The sequence below is a fragment of the Embiotoca jacksoni genome, unplaced genomic scaffold (assembly GCF_022577435.1).
Source record: "Embiotoca jacksoni isolate LCO1_2020_lvr unplaced genomic scaffold, fEmbJac1.0.p SCAF_9, whole genome shotgun sequence".
NCBI classification, from domain to species: domain Eukaryota; kingdom Metazoa; phylum Chordata; class Actinopteri; family Embiotocidae; genus Embiotoca; species Embiotoca jacksoni.
This window is the reverse complement of record NW_027185447.1, coordinates 4,330,786-4,350,440: the sequence shown is the minus strand read 5'-3', so window position 1 is coordinate 4,350,440 and position 19,655 is coordinate 4,330,786. Positions and strand designations below refer to the sequence as shown.

At 40.7% G+C, this 19,655-nt stretch overlaps 1 protein-coding gene across 2 annotated transcripts in view; it reads left to right on the top strand.

The window, feature by feature from the left end:
* mtcl2 (microtubule crosslinking factor 2) overlaps nt 1-13,687 on the top strand; it is a 112,047-nt gene extending 98,360 nt beyond the window's left edge. The window contains exons 20-25 of one of the 2 annotated variants that reach the window (XM_069141565.1): nt 62-652; nt 1,061-1,325; nt 1,626-1,844; nt 3,313-3,737; nt 6,285-6,413; nt 7,071-13,687. In XM_069141565.1, the coding sequence (XP_068997666.1) occupies nt 62-652; nt 1,061-1,325; nt 1,626-1,844; nt 3,313-3,737; nt 6,285-6,413; nt 7,071-7,205 (1,764 nt within the window). In that variant the 3' untranslated portion in view covers nt 7,206-13,687. The remainder of the gene's footprint in view (nt 1-61; nt 653-1,060; nt 1,326-1,625; nt 1,845-3,312; nt 3,738-6,284; nt 6,414-7,070) is intronic. The other variant, XM_069141566.1, reaches the window with a different exon arrangement.
* Nucleotides 13,688-19,655: the final 5,968 nt, after the last annotated feature.

Genomic DNA, 19,655 nt, shown 5'->3' with positions numbered 1-19,655 from the left:
ATCAAAGACTGGATTCATTCATGTGTTGACAAAGATTCTGTACTTTTGTCTCTTGTCCCAGACCCCAGAGATCGCGGACACCTATAAAACCTGGGACGGTCCCAGCGGCTCCTGCAGCAGCTTAGTCGGATCACAGCTGGACCTGGAGTTTGTGCAGAGGAGCTACACTGCTCCAGACCGCACCGGCATCCGGATCTACTACAGCCCTCCCGCGGTGCGACGCATGGAGCATCAGAGACGGAGCCAGGAGTTCAGGGAGCTACAGCACACCCAGAATGGGGGCTCCTCCCTGGGACTGAACGGTTCGGACACTGGCGTTGAAACCTTGGAGCTTCAACATCAACAACCTGCATCCTCCTTCTCTTCTTATGAGCAGTGGCTGAGCTCTCTGTCCAAGCAGCACAGAGAGCTGCTGGAGAGCAGAAGCGGCTGCTTTACCAGCTCTATGCCTAGTGTCATCAATAACAGCGTCAGCAGCTCAACCAGCAGTGTGGTTGAAGGGATGACGTCCTCGTCTGCTTTCCACGGCCTGGAGATCGGGGAGATTTCGGCAAATTTAAGTGACGACATGAAGGAGATGACCAACTGTGTCCGGCAGGCCATTCGCTCTTCATCTCTGGAAAGGAAATCCAGCAAGGAGCCTGGGAGTCAGGTAACGCTTCTTCTTATGATTCTCCATCCTATAAAGTATGTGTGGTCTATTTTTGAATCCTAACTGGCTTGCTTTATGTTTTTTGCAAAAAAGGAAATGCCAGTACGGGAAATGTATTTGAGCTAATAAGATTCAATTTAAAAGTTTCAAGAATTGTCTAATGTTAAAAAAAAAAAAATTCTTTAAATAAGCTGATTCATACTGGAAACAAGTTAAGATAATGTAAATGAACTGGCAGATGCTACATCTTTTAAGAACATATTTTGTCTACTACATGATAATATGAAGATTTTTGCCATATACTAATACATGATGACCTACTGTAGCTTCAAGAGAAAGCATGCTCCACTCTGTATGTTATCCTTCTCTGAAACATGTAACCTCCATCACATCCATTTGTCCACCCAGGCGGTCGGAGTATCCTCCAGGTCCACACAGACTGTAGCCCAGTACGTGAGCATTGGGCTTCAAACCGAGACCCTTCCCAGCAGCAGAGGGGCGGGGTTACAGAAACCCTGGTCTCCTCGCGCCTCATCAACAACCACCTCCTCGTTGGCGTCAGCCCGAACTCGGCAGATATCGACATCACTGGATAAAGTTCACAGTCGCATCGATAGGCCGTGCTGCTCACCCAAGTACGGATCACCAAAATTACAGCGCAGAGTGTCGTCAGGTAATACAAACATTTTAAGCATTTATTTTAATACAGGTTATGTTGTTATGGCTCTATTAACCCACTTCATTCATTTTCAATGTACACTTTCTGAAGAGTGAGCTATCTAACTGTTTTGTTTTGTTTTGAGCTTCTAGCTTATGTGGGAATTGTTGAATTGTTGGGTTTCTCTGTATAATATTGTAAAGTCTTGCTGTAAGGACTTTAATGTGTTAAGTGCCATGAAATAACCTGTGTTGTGATTTGGCGCAATATAAATAAAATTGAATTGAATTGATTTGAATTTTGTTTTGTTTTGAGGCTCCACCTCCAGACTGGATGGGACGTCGTCCCCCAGGGACCGCAGCCTGTGGAGCCTCCAGCAGAGACCCATCAGTGGTGGAGGCGGCTCGGCGTGGGCTCGCTCCACCACCACCAGGGACAGCCCCGTCCTGAGCGGCCTCACCGACGGCCTGTCCAGCCTCTTCAGCGTGGTGGAGCACGCCGGAAGCACAGAGTCGCTCTGGAGGGGTGACCTAGGTAAGAAACTGCATGTGTTTGACGAGTAACGGAGAATTTTCTTTAACTTATTAGTATGTTATCGCCTTGCTGCAGAAAGAGAATTTGATCGATAATTTGATAATTACTTTCTCCTTTCTCGACGAAAGGAGAAAGTAATTATCAAATTATCGATCAAATTCTCTTTCTTCTTTGACTCTAAAAAATTCCCTAAAATATTAAAAAAATGTAAATCAAGGCACAAAAAGGACTGAGGCATATTTCCTGTTTGCAACTTTTGGTTTTACTTTAAAACCAAATTATGCGGGACGGATAGTGCTGTCAGGAAACACTAGCTAATTAGTAGCAGGTGTGCCAGCTGGTTGCTCGGTGACATCAACAAACAGCAGAAAAAGCACAGGCCATTAACGATGGCCATGACAGTGAGCCAACTTGTCCAGCAACAGGAACCTGAAGCTCACCCAAAAGGAATGCAGTCATTTTAATGTGATCAATGTGCATTCTCTGCAATGAAATGCCCAAATTTCTGCTGGGAAAAAGGGTTTTTTTAATCGTTTTGATCAGAATGTACACAGCATCTGTTTCTTAGTTTCTGTGAATTTGGGTTCATCGCAAAGGTTCAGAGAAAGTTTGTGTCTGCTCACAGTGAATTCTTTAAATAGGAGCTGCTTCCAGAAACTTCCCTCTGGGACCTTCGGGAACGGTCTCATCCACTGCATGGGAGACCGTTTAAACCGGTATAGTCTTGCTGTTGAATAAGCAGCTGAGCAAACATCCACAAGAGAAAAGTGAACTGCAAAAGTCAGTTTACAGGCTACATAACTAATCAGATAGTAACCTGCAGAACATTAGACATATGAACATACCTGTAAAAGTCACTGTTTGCCTTTCTTTGGCTTTCTGTCTTGCTAGCTGAACATCCAGCAGCACATTCTCAGAGAATAGGAGTGTATCCATTCCTTCAGACACATAAGACGGGCAATGTAAAAAACATAGCTGTGGACAAACCTTTACTCTTCAATAGCAGTAATTAAACACTCTTTCCATTATGTGCTGCAATGCAAAATTGTTTACTTTGACTGCCCATTCTCCTGCTGATGCCAGGGCTCGGCCTGCCAGCTGCCGTCACTCAATCACAGAAACACACTGGGACACATCTGAACTTGAAACTGCAAAAAAATGCCTGTTTTGAGGGACTGTTATTCGTTCTATGTTTATCTGTGGAGTGTTTTTTTTAAACATAACTATCAGTGCCCAGGTGGTTGAAGTTTTGTTTGAAGACTTGTGAATCATCACCAGATGGAAAAGGGAGAACACAAACTTCTACCATAAGAGACATAAGAGACAAATTCCTAAACTAGCATTGACATCACCCAAAGTCCTGTTAATTACATTTTGCAAACATTGACTCCACAGTGCAAGCATGCCTCCAGGATTCAATCAGTCCTCTCCATTGTAATAGCCACCTTTGATCCCTGTTTTGCATCAGGTGCCAGCCAGACTGCCAGCCCAGCTCGGCAGCCTCCCGCGGCAGGAAAGCCCTCCGTAGCGGCAGTGTGCGGGTCTGAGCCCAGCTCTCAGCGGTACGGAGGCCTGGTCCAGGAGTTCATCAGGAATGTCTGCAGCAGCCGCAGCCCGGGAGGACTCACCCTGCCCGGGGAGAGAGCGCAAAGAGACTCCCTCGGAGGTCTCGCTGTCTTAGGGGCCCTCGGTAGCGTGGATGAGCCCAAGCCGGAGTGTGTGTCAGTCGGAGGGCTCAACCCGCTGGCTGGGATGGGTGGAGGCAATGACAACGTGACCAGGATTGTCAATAAGAGGTTTATGAGGCAGACAGCTGGGGAGGAGATGGTCAACATCATGGGAGGAGTGAAGGAAACGATGAGCAACGCCGTCGCTGCAGGATCTGGGATTGAGGTGAGACCCATGGAAATGCAGTTTTATTTTTTTAAATTACGAGGACCATACCAGTAGTTTTGCTTGTTTAAGCCCATTTTACAAATTTGAAAGTACTCTTCAACTCTTCCATTGATTTTTCAAAAGCATTCTATACAGTTTAGATTTTTAATATAGATAGATAGATAGATAGATAGATAGATAGATAGATAGATAGATAGATAGATAGATAGATAGATAGATAGATAGATAGATAGATAGATAGATAGATAGATAGATCTTTTGCTACAGCAGCATTTATAGATACAGGAAAGAAATAAAATAACAGTAAAAAATATGAAATATAAAAATGCACAGTATGTACAGTAAAATAGAATAAAATAAAATAGAATAATTAAATTCAAACTATCTAAACAATAGTGCAAAGTTTTTTGGTTTTTTTATGTTTAAAAAAAACCAAGAAAAACAGACAACGGTGTCATTGTTGTGTGATGGATTTTGCCAGAGGTGAGTTATTGTACAGTCTTATTGCAGTGGGCAGGAATGATCTCCTGTATCTGTCTTTGTGACAGTGGAGCTGAAGGAGTCTATTGGAGAAAGTGCTCCTCTGTCCCTGCAGCAGGTGGTGGAGAGGGTGGTCAGGATTATCCAATATGGATAATAGTTTCCTCAGCATCCTCCTCTTCACCACCTTTTCCAGACTGTCCAGTTTGCAGCCAATGATGGAGCCGACCTTCTTAACCAGTTTGTTAAGTCTGTTGGTGTCGCCGGCTCCAATGCTGCTCCCCCAGCAGACCACAGCGAAGTACAATGCACTGGCCACAACAGACTGGTAGAACATCTCCAACATCTTTCTGCACACATTGAAGGATCGGAGATTCCTCAAGAAAAAGAGTCGACTCATCCCCTTCTTGTAGACAGCGTTGATGTTCCGTCGTCTTCCTCCTGAAGTCGACCACCATCTCTCTGGTCTTGGCCACGTTCAGGAGCATAATGTGATCAAATTATCAAATTAAGTTATCCATTTCTATCAACGGTGCATTATTAGGGCCCGAGCCCCGATGGTGCGAAGGCCCTATTCTTATTCAAGCGATTGTTATGATTCTCCGTAAACAACTGCATTTTTGGCGGCTTTATCATATTTAAAAACTCACGAAAGTTGGTACACCCATCTCTCCTGGCGAAAAATTTTGTATTTTAGTGGAGTCGCAAGTGGGTGTGGCCAAATGGCTCGCTAGCGCCCCCTAAAGAGATGCCCCGGCGGCTACATTTACCTACATGCACGAAATTCGGTGGACTTGTGTGTCATACCTAGATGTACAAAAAAGTTACATCGCACCATTACGTCAAGTCAACAGGAAGTCCGCCATTTTGAATTTAGTCACCATTTTTGGCGATTCGCACATGTTGTACTTTAACAGACTCCTTCAAATTTTGTCAGACCGACTTGAAATTTAGTCTGTGCCCTCTGAACATGTTTGGAATTAAAAGTTATCATAAGAATTTGTTTTCGTCGATCGGTGTGCCCGTGGCAGCCAACAAATGACCCAAAAGTCATACTATAGCACGTCGTCCAAAAAGAGACCCAAAAATGACTTTTAGGTCACTTTTTGCTGTAGTATGACTTTTCTTTTTTTTCATAATTTGGATGATATGCTGCAGTATGATTTTTTTTTTTTTTTTTTTTACGCCATAACAAAGCAGGGAATCGAATCCCCAACCTTCTAGCTGAGAGGCAACAGTGCTAACCACTGCACCACCAATCTTCCCAGGCAATGGTTCTGCATTATGACAAATCTTTGGCTCATTGTAACCTATAACTCCACCGTCCACAAATATTCATTCAAATGCGACCAAAATTGCCGCAGACATTCTTTGGATAGTAGATATACGTGTTTTCAAGGAGGTCTGCAGTGATATTAAATATCTACTTGTAATGTGTAGTGTGTGCAAAACTTTTTCAATTTCTCCAAATGTTTCAACTTCACTAAAAGTTGAATCACCATCAACCATCGAGTAACCATCGGTTAGAGCAGTTGCCTCAGTGAGAAGTAACTTGAGGCATGCATGTCAGTTCAGAAAAAGGTCATACTCCAAAAAGTGATTAAAAACAGTCATCCAAAATATCCAAAGTATGTCGTCCAGTCATACTATGACGTCCGAAATATTCAAAACAAGTCATACTATAGCATGTCGTCCAAAACATTCGACCCCAAATTCATTTTTGTATATAGTATATAGTATAGAGTTTAGAGTATAGAGTATATAGTATATAGTATAGCCAGGGTGACGCGGATAAGTTTGATGTTTCGCCATGACACAGGAAGTTGATGTTTAAGGTCAAACAATGCTCCAAACTTGCATCAGGCACCAACTTTCATGAGTTTTTGAAGATGTTAAAGCCGCCAAAAAAATTATAATTTTTTTTAAAGAAGAATAAGGAACGAGATCAAGAAAAAAATTTAAACTGCAACTCGGGGAGCCGGCGGCCCCGACGTGCAGCACGCGAGGGCCCGCATATCACTGCTTGCAGTTTTAATGTTTCTTTGTAATGCTGTTATAATGTAGCCTGGCGGACTGGTGATTGGCGGGCTGACGATTGGCGGACCAACCAGCAACCAGTATCAGCGGTGTAGCGCATTTCTACCACCCCTCCTTCACTGTGATTGGACGGCTGGTGACAGTGACGAGCGCAGTGTAAACATTTCTCAACTCTTTGTGACCAGAAAAACAATTAACAAATGCTCAGTGCCTCTTAAAGCTTCTGGCATTTATTTTAAAAATACGCTGTTGTCAGGGTAAAATTATTTGATTGACACGGTAGATAGTTGCAGCGAAGGCAGAGTGTCAGCCGTTTTTTGCACATGCTAATTGGTTAAGATTAACCCAAGCTCTACGCCCAGTAGGATGGATCGTCTTCAAACGATTTCCTGTGGAGCATAACCTAGTTATAATGCTGATTGGTAGAAAAAGTCTTCAACAGACAACAGACTTGACAATACATACATTATGAAAGCAGTTGTCGTAGACATCAGGTGAAATTTGTTTTGGGTCAGGCACAGACGAGGATTTGTGTTCTTGTGTGTTTCTCTTGCAAAGCAAACCAATTCATTATCATCATAATGAGAGCGCCTGCTTTAACCATTTTTTTTAAATATCTCTCAGAAAAGGTCACGACTTCTTGGAATGATGGCAAAACCATGTTTGCATTTTCAGACAGTCAGATAAAATATTAGAAGTTTAACTTGCAGTGGTATGTTCTTAAAGCTTAACCAGAAATGTTTGAAATATATATGAAAAAAGACCATTTATACCGGCATGTTTGGCTAAAAAGGACATATTTCTCTTTCCCAGGATGCACCTTGTGACTGCGCTGCCCAGTCTCCCTGCTTCGCCCGACCATCGAGAGCCGCCACTCGCCACTGCAAGCACCGTCCACAAGAGTCTCCGGCGGCAACAGAAGAGAAGGTGGAAGCCTGTAACGAGTGACAACAGTTTTACTGCCACACAACACATTCAAAGATACACACACAAACACACAAAGCAATACTGATTCTCCACAAACACTACTGCCATGAAGACACTTTCCCACAACTCTCACATCACCCAGTGTACATACACACCCACAACCTGCCACACAGGCGCACTGCCAAACATAACACACACTGATGGCACACTGCACACACTGCCCCACAAACCTACTGCCACACACACACATTCATAAACGCCGACTTGTCTTGGGCCGAACCATTCTGATGCCAAGGACAGGGAGGACGAAAACTCCAACTCAGATCCAACCAAACTACCAGCAGGACAGAAAACACAGACACACACTTAAACAAGAATAACAATGAACTGAGGAGAGTCTAACAAGTAAAACGATGATGTCAAGACTGGAACTACTAAACACCTCCAACATGAACAATAACAGGTACTACAAGTGGTCTGCCTTGTACTGAAGATCCAACTCAGTGAGGACATCCTGACACCATGCTGTTGAACGAGCAGTTGGATTTACAGATATCTAAGGTGCAAAGAAATGATGCAGTCACCTGTTTGAGTATGCATTGAAATAAGTGCATGTGTTACTGCAGACATCCATCACAGCTCAGAAGATCTTGACGTTGCATTTGCAGCTCTGAAACCATTAGTCTCCAAGATGTCGTCTGGTGGAGCGCTCCCATGATTTCTCCAGAGATGGTTTCTCTCTGAACCTTGTCACAAACACATGCTGTGCCGGGAAATTACGCCGCTTTCGATTGATTATAGCACAATAACATTCCAGCGAGCGTCTCCAACCTGGATCTGAAAATGCTACATCTTGAGTACACAACTACTTCAGTCGCGGACTAGTTTACAGTGTCTCCTATTAGTTCGCAAAAGGAAGAACTCAAGGACTGTTGGGTATCCCAGCGTGACCAGATCTGGACTCCAGTAACGGACCCCTGAAACTGATCTCAGAGAAGACCTCCTACTATTGTTATTGATTTGTAAACCTGAACTGTTTAGACCTTACAGTCTCCTGCAATCCCAGAAGAACTTTGGCCACAAATTTGGGGAAATTTTGTGGTATTGTAGCCGTGACTTAAAACTTGTTGATGTATGAACACCTACTTCAAAGAAGTTATCCTCCAGAGTCCAATTGCAATTATCATTTTGGTTTGAATCTGTTTCAGTAGGCAAAAGAGAGCCTGTTCATATTTTTGAAGATAGAGCTTCACTGATGTCAAGATTCCTCCTGAAACCTTTTAGCGATGATCTGATGAAGACACATTCGACAGTCCTCCAGCACGCTGATTGGGGACAGTTCCTGATTGATTGCAAAGTCAAACTCAGAGCCCCTTGCAGAGTTCACGTGGCACTGGATAGAGATGCACTAATAATCTTTATTTTTTCTTCTTATACCAGTTTTCTTTTTAAGTTTCCAGCCACTAGTTTGCAAAACCAACACATCAAATGCATTCCCTTTTTGTTTTTTGAAGGACAGCAAATCAAGTTCATCTACACTGAACTTTTGAAATCTGATTTACAAAGTTAAGAAGTGTTTTGATAAGTTAAACATGATAATGGCCCATCATGTGCATCCCTACACTCTACATTTCAAATAAGAAGAGTTGACTAATGAATCAATGACACAGTGCAGTCACAGCCAAACTGCTAACACTCTTATCTTTGGAGAAATTAGTACCAATGACCAGAAACTCGGAACTGTGTTAAAAGAGAATGGATTCAATCCATTCCTTTAATTAGAGAAAAGATTCAGAGTTTGAGTCTTTGCCAGATGTGTATCTGTGTGTTTGGTTTGTACATTCAGTTTCTCACTTGTCAGCCATCTGGTTTATTGATGTTAACGTCCCCTGGCCTAAGGAAGGGGACAGTTTAATAATATTCACCTTTAACTTCTTTCATCACCCCTCTCTGCTCTCACACACGTCTCTCCTGTTTTAGTACTACACCGATGGCGTAGCTACTGTGCGATCCCTACGAAAATGTAGCATTTTAAACTTTACAAGCGAAGAGCTGTGGCTGTCTATCTGCAGTCAGGAGTTAAAGCACTGAAAGTTTTTACTTATTTCAAGTAAGAATTTCATGAAAGGTTTTAAGTATTTAATATGATATTTTAAAACTATTGTCAAGTTGATTTACTAAATTATGCAGCTTTAAATTGCCGTCAGTGATAAATATAAAATGTCTTTAAGTAGGATTTCTGCACACCTATATGAAATATCTGGTAAAGAAGTTAAAGACTAAAAATGTGGACTGACAAAAACGTAACAGGGCAAAGAGTCTTATTAGTTTATAGAAAACATAGAAAATGATACTGTAAATTGAAAACAATCATATTTGAAAGGGTTTTTATTACATTTTTGTTCTCCTATCTCATTTGTTTGCCACGTCACTCTCTTTCTAATCAATCAACTGATATTCAAAGTGCCTGTTAGATCGCCTATTAGTCAGCTCACACCAAAACTGGACTCTATTTAAAACACACACAAACCCAGCAGGCCTTTTTTTTTTTTTTTTTTTAAATGAATAAGATTGTTTTTATGCACATAATTACAATCAGGCAGTACGAAAGATTCTATAAAGTACTGTACCACAGTGAAGGAGGGGCAAAATGGTGAACAGGTGTAGGAGGGTTTATTGTATACACTATATTAACTTTTTTTATATCGAGGGTTATATTATATTTCTGGAAAGTAAATTATTTTTGTTTAGTTTTTTGTTTTTTTATGGATTTTTTTGCTGATATATTAGCCTGTTTCTATTCTTTCTATTTAGTTATCATGGTGCTATTTGGAGTATAGTCTGCTGTGGGATTGCTGCCTTTTTAACAAGGCATCTACCCATCTATCTATCCGTCTATTTTAATATGTCTCTTCCACTGTGTATGAGTAGCAGTCCACCGTTCCTCGGTCTCTGCACCCAATTTAATGACTCAGCAGTTTAAAATAGGGCATTACAGTAACAGTGGATGTATTTAAATAACACCCTGAGGAAAACCCACAGTCTAAATGCTGCTGTCTGTCTCCACTGTGGCCCTCACTGCTGGTACAAAACCAACTGCATGAAACCAGTCACCACTTCAAAAGCTACCGGCCTGATTGCCATAGGACAAGACTGTCTGCTTTTTTTTTTTTTTTTTTTTTTTTTTTTTTTTCCACAACTACAATACAAGTAGTTTTAAAGCAATCTGATTAATTACACCACAGAAAACCAATAACCTCATGATTCCAAGTGTCCCAAAAAGCACAGCCATTAAGGTTGAGTACAAAATCCATTCCCTTTTACATTTCACGACATTTCCATTAAGGTCTTTAGCTACATTACACATCTGGAGAATTAACTGGATCGGAATACATTTTGTGTATTTAACAACAACAAAAGAAAAGGAAAACGCTTCAAGTACATACTGGTGCTTTTGGTATAAAGTTCATGAACATTAATGTTTCGATAAGTCAAAACTCGTGTTCAAGGATGCCAAGTCTTCACAGCGTCTTCTGTTCGAGTCAGCTCAGTCACTCCGAACTAATTGTTAATTTACCACTAGTGACCTGTATGTGCAAATGCCTTTTTTTTTTTTTTTTTTTTTACTTGGAAAAATATAGCATTATATTTTAAATATCACACACTTATAATGTTTCTGGCGATTTTATATCTTCCAAAATGTGGCTAAATGTGCTGTTTTTGTTCCATGCTCGCAGTTAGCTACAGTTTAGCTACAGCTACATGGTAACGTCAAGATTTCAAACAAAGGTTTTCAGTGGAGTATTTTTGGGTTTCTAGTGTGGAGGTCTGGCACAGTTGATCAAACCTCAATTCAGATATGGGTCAATGACCAGGGCAGCCAACATCAAGCCGAAGACAATTTATTTTCAAAAATATGGTGTTTGAATTTCACCATACCAACACAATGAAGTCAATAAAACTGGCCCAACACACAGTTTCATGCAGGCATCCATGTTTGTTTGTTGTTTTTTTTCAAATCATGGGGTTGAAATAATCAAGACTGTTAATAACACACTTCCGACTTTTGACAAATACTATCCATTATCTTGGCTCCTTAAGTGCATAACACAAATTATACTGCGTGTTAACAAGAGGAGCCACCATGTTATTACCTATACTGGAAATAGATCAGACACATTAGTAGAGTCATGGTAAGAGAAAAATGATTCACTGTGGTCCAAACATCTTGTGCAGTAAAATAAGCCTGACTGATACATAGCACAGAGTATTACACAGGCAGACCAACTTGGAGCTTCAGGCGGGCCAAAGTCCTGCCTGCAGTGACCACAGTCCAATAATAAGTCAGTCGTCCCACAGTCTCTCCCGCTACACACCGGGATGAAGAGTCTGAAACCTCAAAGGAACTTTTGTCATACACTATTATTAGACTTGGCACATTTCCTGCTTTTCAGAAGCACTTCAAGGCTACAAAATCTGTCATAATAAACCGTTAATCTTTAATCTTTCCTTAAAACGTTTCTTCCCGTTTCAAATTCAAAGATGTAACCGGTTGAACATGTCAGAAAAATGAATGTAATTTTAGTTTCAAAACTGGAAAGAAACAGAACTCCTCCAAAATAACAGGCACAAGTCATTATTTAGCTGAAATATTATATGATTTTGATCAATTACAATTTCTGTGTAAAAATAATGATTTAAATGTTGAGACCTTAATGTAGGGATTTTTTCTAATGAAGTTTCTGATGACATGCATGGAACAAAAATTCTAGATAGAGGCTTTACCTGGATTCTGTTCTACCTCTTACACTTTTTAATAAACTGAGACACCTCATCTAATTATATAGAGCACTATTAATGTATCTGTGGCTTATAATAATAGATCATTGGAATATATTTGATGACTGTGTACCAGGGCCTCAGACCCATTGTCATTGAGTCTTACTGTACATGAGAAGGTCACTTTAGTGCCTTTCCTCTACAAAGATGTCTTGGCTTAAATAATACTTTTATTTTTCTGCAAATATTTGGCTCCAACTACAAATTTACTGTTTGATGATGCCCAATTCCTGGAATTCAGATTAAATGTCTTAATTTGTCTTTTTGCAGTAGGTGCAGACTGATTTGTGTTTATACTCATCTTCTGTTGTTGCTCTATTAAATGCATTGCAAGCCAAGAAGGGATTTTAGTGTCTAGATGAACTTCAGAAATTAGTTCGTTTTGTGACCAGACCTCCAAATGGGTGAAACTTCAGACCAGATTTTACATTGTAGCTGAATGCTTTTGTGCTGATTTTGCTAATTTAAGGACAGGCCTGTGTTTTAGTCGATATGATTCAATAGACAACATGAAGATTCAGCCATATGTTTGAAATTGCTACTGTTGCTGTGCTTATGTAACATTAGAGGATGCAAAAAAAGAGGGAATATGGTTTCATGTTTTCACAGATTTGCACACGTTAAGTAATTTGGACTTTATTGCTCTAAACAGTAATAATAACACATTTTATTTTCCTATTTTTGCTACTATACTTGGTTTTTATTAAAACAAACACAAGCTGTGGCATATCAGAGCTGGAAATACATCTCACCTGTACTGCAACCCATTCACATATTTTCTATAACAGTCCAAACAGTGGCGCAGTCAAATCTGTCCTCGACTCTGATGTCATTGGTTAGTTGTCTCCACAGCCTTTCCACCTGCCTGTCAGGTGTCACATTGGCTCCTCCCCCCTCAGGTTATACGTCATTTCAGGCATTTCAGCGACTAACAAAACAGTTGGACAGGTCACACAGCATCACCAGCCAATGACAGAGGACTTCTTACAGGTTGCATGGCACAAACCATGAGTCTTATTGTTCCCTGTGTGTCTCTAAGCCTGTCAAAGCAATGTGATTATTCCCAGCTTTTTTTAATGTCTTTCCATACCATTCACATGATATTTACATGCTGGGAATATGTACATGAATTCTTAGCTGTTCATAATGTTAGCTAAACTATTGCCTCGAGACTGCCTGTATATTCGCTTTATATAACCTACTCGTCTCTTTTTTTGATAACGCTTAATTCTTTAATTAAAGGAGAATGCAATGAAAGCTAAATAAAATGAGTACACAGTAAAGGAAACGTGTCCCCTTGTAATGCTACTTGAAAAGAAAAGGTTTGTACTCTGTCCTTTTTGTTTCTTTGAGAAAAGCTGAATGTCAACAGCTGATCTGACCCAGGTCGCTGTGGAAGTATGTAGCTCTCTCCCTTTATAGACCACACTTGAGCATTTCTTCTGTACATAGGTGCATTTTGAAGCTGATGAAAAACAAAAAAATGGCAGCAAACATTAAAGACGTAAGGGGACAATTTGATCCATGTGGATTTTTAAAGGGGTCTGGGATTTTTTTTTTGTTCTTTCCGAGCAATGTAGCTTGTAAAACAAGTTAGGCCTATTATAACTGCCTCCTGTTTGTCATAGAATTCACAAATAAATGTTTGATGGACTTTAACGTCATTTTGTTTCCTTGTCATGTGTACATATGAACTTGATGATTTTCCTCCTCCCTCTGGTCCTCAGGTTTTCTCCTGTCTTTCATTCACAAATATTAGTTGCTGGTTGTCAAGGTATGGAACAGCCTGACTTTTAAAGGAGCAGTGTGTAGGATCCACAGACTGATTCAGAAGTGCCTTAAGCTGCAATACCACATGGTGCCACTGGAGGTTGGCTCCAAAAAGTCTCCGGCTCCATAGACTCCCATTCAACTAATAAATCTTTTTACAAGTTATTTCAGTTTTGTTAGCTAAATTCACTCCTTGTTATTAGTTTCCTGCTCGTCCATCTGAAAATAATACCATCATGAACAATAACGTATTTTCTGTTTGATTGACAGGCCTGCAGTCCAGTCAGGTTTCCATTATCGGTGGGCGGGACGTAGCATGGTCAGTTTTCCAATCAGATCAAGTTTGATCCACAGCTCGCTTCCCCCGAGGAGTAAACTCCACTCATGTTGACATGCTGCCCTGGTCATAACTGCCCAGAAAGGTTGTTGGTGACAGAAATGTCATCCCGCAGATAAGAATAAAATGATGTCACAACAAGCTTTGGCTGTGAAAGTGCTTATCATCTCTGAGAATACAGGAGGGTTTAAGAAGTGTCCCAGCCGATTAGGTTTGAGTGGACAGATGGTGTTTTGTTGAGTTGCAGCTTTTGGAGAACACAAACAATATGAAAGCTTGAATTATACAGAGAAAATAATTAGGCAGCAGCTAACTTCCCGTTCCCTGTAAAGCCGCCAAAACTGCAGACTAAACAACTCAGTTTTTGACTAGTGTTTTCTATGAGGCCGTATTCATTTTATCCCTTTGTCTTAAATCCTCATATGGCTCAGAGTGGCTGTACGTTTTACAAATTTGGGTTGGTGGGAAGGAAACGAGAAAGAAAGTCAAATTTAAAAAGGATGAGATGGAGAGAAAAAAGCCCGAAGGAATGGAAGAGAAAAGCAGAAAGAATAACGGTCCTCAACAATGTGAAACAATCTAATTCAGCAGAGTGTCTGAAACCTCGGGCTGTATGTATTATTTGTACCACAAAAACAGAGGAAAGTGAGGGAAGAGGGACTCTGAAGCCTGCCGACAGGTTTGAAGGACAGACAAGAAAAGAAAATGTAATAGGAGAAGAGAGTTTTTCCTCAATGGGATCAACAAAGAGTCCATAGCCATGGTGGAGGCCCTGAGAGGCTCCAGTGAGGGGCTTTGAGTAAAATGTAAATATCAGCATGCTATCATGTTCACAATGACAATCTGTCATCAAGTATAACATTTACTATGTTCATCATTTCAGTTAGGGTTAGGCATGACTGTCAAAAGACAAGTACATCTTCCTGAGAATTACAAACTCCACTAAATATTTGTTTTTTTTAGTCCTTTAACATTTGCGGTCTTGTGATCGGGAATCTCAAAGTCATGAAGGTTTTCACACTACGTGGCGACAATATCTTTCCCACGGAGGATTCCCAGACGAGTTTGTTTGGACTTCAAAGTAAATTTATGTCAGAAAAATACACACAAGTGACACAGTGGGAAATGGCGTGATACCAGCGTAGGATGCTTTTCTTCTTTCTTAGGCATGATACTGCACTGAACGACTATTTCTTAAAGAAAGAGTTTCGCGACACGTTATTGTTTTAGAACTATTTGAAGCATAAAAGCTGTGATGGAGAAAGTGGTTTCAACACATTCTGTCTGAGAACATTCACAAGACACACCTGATGTGTCTTATTTCCCCTCACCCCATGTCTCGCGTTCTTTTTGAAAAGTTCACATAGCGATCGAGTGCTGATTTGTAAGCACTGAGCGAACGCTGATTTTGCTGATTTGGTGCTTTTGTCTGTGATCTTCCAAAAATGTCAAGTGGAAAATCGTGTGGAGGGAACTCTTCATAAGTCACTTTAATTAACTAATGCTGTTGCTGCTCTACGTCAGAGATACTGAGATACTTGATCTGTCTCATTCTCTCTTGAATTCACCCCGCCTCCCTCTTTCTTCTTCTACACGTCTTATAAAAGTAAAAACAACTTGAAAAAGGATGCTGGCAGTCCTACTGGGCAGACAGGAAGTGACCTCAGTATAGCAACATTTCAAAACAAAGGAACCACTTCCTGTTTTGACTGAACACTCAATAGAAGGAATAGTAGTTTGAGCTATTCAATGGCTAATTTATTTAAGGACTAGATTACTGTGTCAGTTTCTTTCATCCAAAATAAAATACAACCATACACAAGTGAGCAATATGTTTTTGAAAGAAAAAGTATCTTTTTATTTCAGTATTTATATTAGAGCTCAATGCTCGAACTAAAAAAACCAATATTCTGCTCTATTATTTATTAATGCTTGCATAGTTGTTGTTCTTCTCTTGGCTGTAGTCTCACTGGCTCTCTGCTATCTCTGGATGTTTTGAGCTCACTCCTGCAATTTTGTTAAAGTACTATTTGCTAACAGTCCAATGTTTAGCTTTCAAATCGATTCGATCAATCTACACAATGATTTTTCTTTCTGTACACGGAGTACTTCCATGTGAAGGTGATCTGAAGATCAAAGATCTTTATTAAACAAATCAATTTCCAATCCCAAACCACTACTATCTACTCATCAAACTGCAGACACAACTCAATCGGGGCACATTAATATTTCAACACATATAGATTTAGTGGTTCTTTCACATTTTCTGCTTCAGTTAATTCCATAGATTTTCTTCAGTCGCCAATTCAACTGCAGCTCAAATCCCTCCGCAGGAGTCAAATAAAATGTAGCTTTAACTCCGGGGCTGTTTCAACCCCTGTTAGTTCAACCAACTCAGGCTGTGGGATTACAAGAGGTGTACATTATGCAAACATACCTTTAACTTCATCTTAACTTTTTTTTTTAAATCTTTTCTTAACTACTGTCTCAAAACTGAACTCTGCCTGAGGATTTAAACCCAGCAGAGGAAGCTTTGGACGGAATAATGAGTGGATTTAACTGAAGTCTGGGAGCATGGGACATCTTGATAACTGCAGAGTCAGACTCAGGAGGCACTGAGGTTGAAGATATGGATCTGTATGTGTGTGTGTGTGTGTGTGTGTGTGTGTGTGTGTGTGTGTGTGTGTGTGTGTGTGTGTGTGTGTGTGTGCACACGCAGTCTAAACCCAGCAAAAATTGTTCAGTATTAGAGCAGGCATGAGACAGTCTTAAGAGCTGCCACTAAGCTGTTCTCCTGTATCTGTCTTATCTATGAGACTGGGATGGTGAATGATTTAATTAAAGTTATACGGAATGTTAAAGGTGACAAAGATTGTAAGTGGAGGAGCGAGGCAAAAACATTGGTTACCAATTTTGAACAGTATCTTCTTACATTTGCGTTGAGTTTTGAAACTTTGCTAGGTGTGTGTTGTTTTTTTTTTAACTGTTTGTTACTTTTGATTTGAGGATTAATTTTTACTTCCTGGTCTGATGTGTTAGCTTCACATGGCTGTAAACACACGCACGCACACACACACACACACAGACACACAGGCACGCGCACACACACACACACACACACACACACACACACACACACACACACACACACACACATACACACACACACACACACACACACACACAGGAACACAGGAACACAGGAACAAATGCAGGATACAGTCAATTAGGCTCCACCAATTAAAAACTGAACACAAGGAGATGAAGTTAAGATCTTCACTTGCCTACATGCACAACACACACACACACACACACACACACACACACACACACACACACACACACACACACACACACACACACACACACACACACACACACACACACACACACACACATTTGTGCAGCTATCTGTTTGAGGATATTCCTTTACACAACGCATTCCCCAGCCCCTATCCTGACCCTAGCCTTAATCCAATTCTAAATTTAACTCTAAAACCAATAGTCTGAACTCTCAAACAGACCTTCAAAGGGCCCTTCAAAGAGGACTTTCAAAATGTCCTCACTTTGGTAGGCACGCACACACATCATCTCTCTTACACATATAGTTAAATGCCAAATCTACCCTGAGAGGAAGGGAGTGACTTTCCCTTCATGAAACACACACTTACCATCGTCAAGTCATTATTACCTCAAATAAAATCGCAACCATCTGACCTCATACCAGAGTCAGCTCAAGTAACCATAGATTTAAAGGAAAGCCCTTCCAAAATAAAAGCAGGTGAAAAATAATTTGCTTCCTGTCCCTTCTGACGTTTCCTCACTCAACTGCATGTGACTGCTCTGTTTTTCTCTCCCAGACAATTAAACCAGCAGATAGGAAAACACACGAGAGGCCTTAAACCTTGTATTGATAGCAGACGCTCAATGAACAGAGGTCAGTGAGTACAACAATACATGGGAGGGAGTGGCAAGAGACGAGAATGATCATACGATAAGGCCCACCCCCAGTTACTGTTGCTATGTCTGTCATGATTTTATATTCTAGCCCAGAAAACAAGCAGTTTACACTTAGAGCAACAAAAAAAATACTGTAAATGTATCTTTTAATACGAGTTATATTTTTTGTCGTTCATTTATTACCTGTTGTTTGAGAAGATGCTTATTAGCCAACAACTGTCAATTGTACAAGGGAAAGCAAGCCTTTGAGGATGTCTAAAGTTGTTCTTTTGTGATTTCAAACTTTAAAATTTAGAAATGTTGAGCAGGATGCATCAGTTTTTTGAATAAAATATAAATGAATCAATGCTATCAAAAAAAAAATCTTCAAAACCAGATGATGTCATTGAGGCCGCACATCTTCAGGGCAACATTGAACTTGTGACAACATCATGAAAGATATGACGGTTCATGGCACAAAGGAACGATTCATGTCACTGATGTAATTGTTCACACAGTAAAATACTAATAAATAATACCATGTAAATTACAGTTCATCTCCACCTGTGGTGAAGTTAAAGTTAATATTGCAATCTCTCTTGAAAGTGGATGTACAGTTGACTGTTAGCAGCTTTCCTGTCAGTAGAAACTTCACTCTCTTTACGTGTCGTAGTGAATCCTGGATGCAGATCTCCAAATTTTGCCTATTTACATAAAAATAATATGAATCATAAATCTATAAATACCTGCGCACAATAACAGGATAGACAGAAAAGAAGAGAAACCACAACCCTGCTCAAAAAGAGTCTGCTCCCTGCTCTACATGACTCCTGAGGGTGAGGTGCCATCTTGTGGATGATGTACTGCAGTACTGCCTGCATTGCTGCAGCCCTTCTCTCTTGGGCGTCTTACACACCTCCCTCTAGTCCCACAGAAACTGTGGTTCAAGAGGAGGAAATAACCTGCCCTTTGAGGACAGAAACCGGTAGCAAGGTTGCTCGTAGTTGCTCCAGAGTGGTCAGAGGGCACGTGGCTGATATTACATCTGCACGCTTTTTGCATGCAGAAATGCATAAACACCTGCTGGAAAGCGACTGGATGACTTCCACAGGTCTGGCAGATTTCCATATCCCCATACCACTTTGCCACCCGTGTTTTGCCACCACTGTCTCGCCATTGGCTCATCCTCAGCCCTGCACCTGGACATGGCTTATAGCCACTTTCCCCTTGATGGGAGTTTAGATTTATTTACCTGCATGTAACTCCAGCCCTGTTAATATGTATTAATCCTCATGCTGCATTCCCAGCCGGACCCTGTCTTCAGTTACTGAGCTCAAAAAGGAGCTGAATGTCACGTCCACCACTGTTTTATAGGACATACTAATTCCTTATTGGGCATTGAGTGCAATGCTGTATTTTTGTTGTTCTCCTCAATGCTGGTAACTACTTTTATTATACATGCAGGTGTAATGACAAGACTGCATGTGAACCGAACATCTTTACAACTGATACCTTTAAATACCTGCAGATCAACTACACCTACATTCCTGTGTCAGTGCACATTGAAGTCCGTTCTCCCACATGTC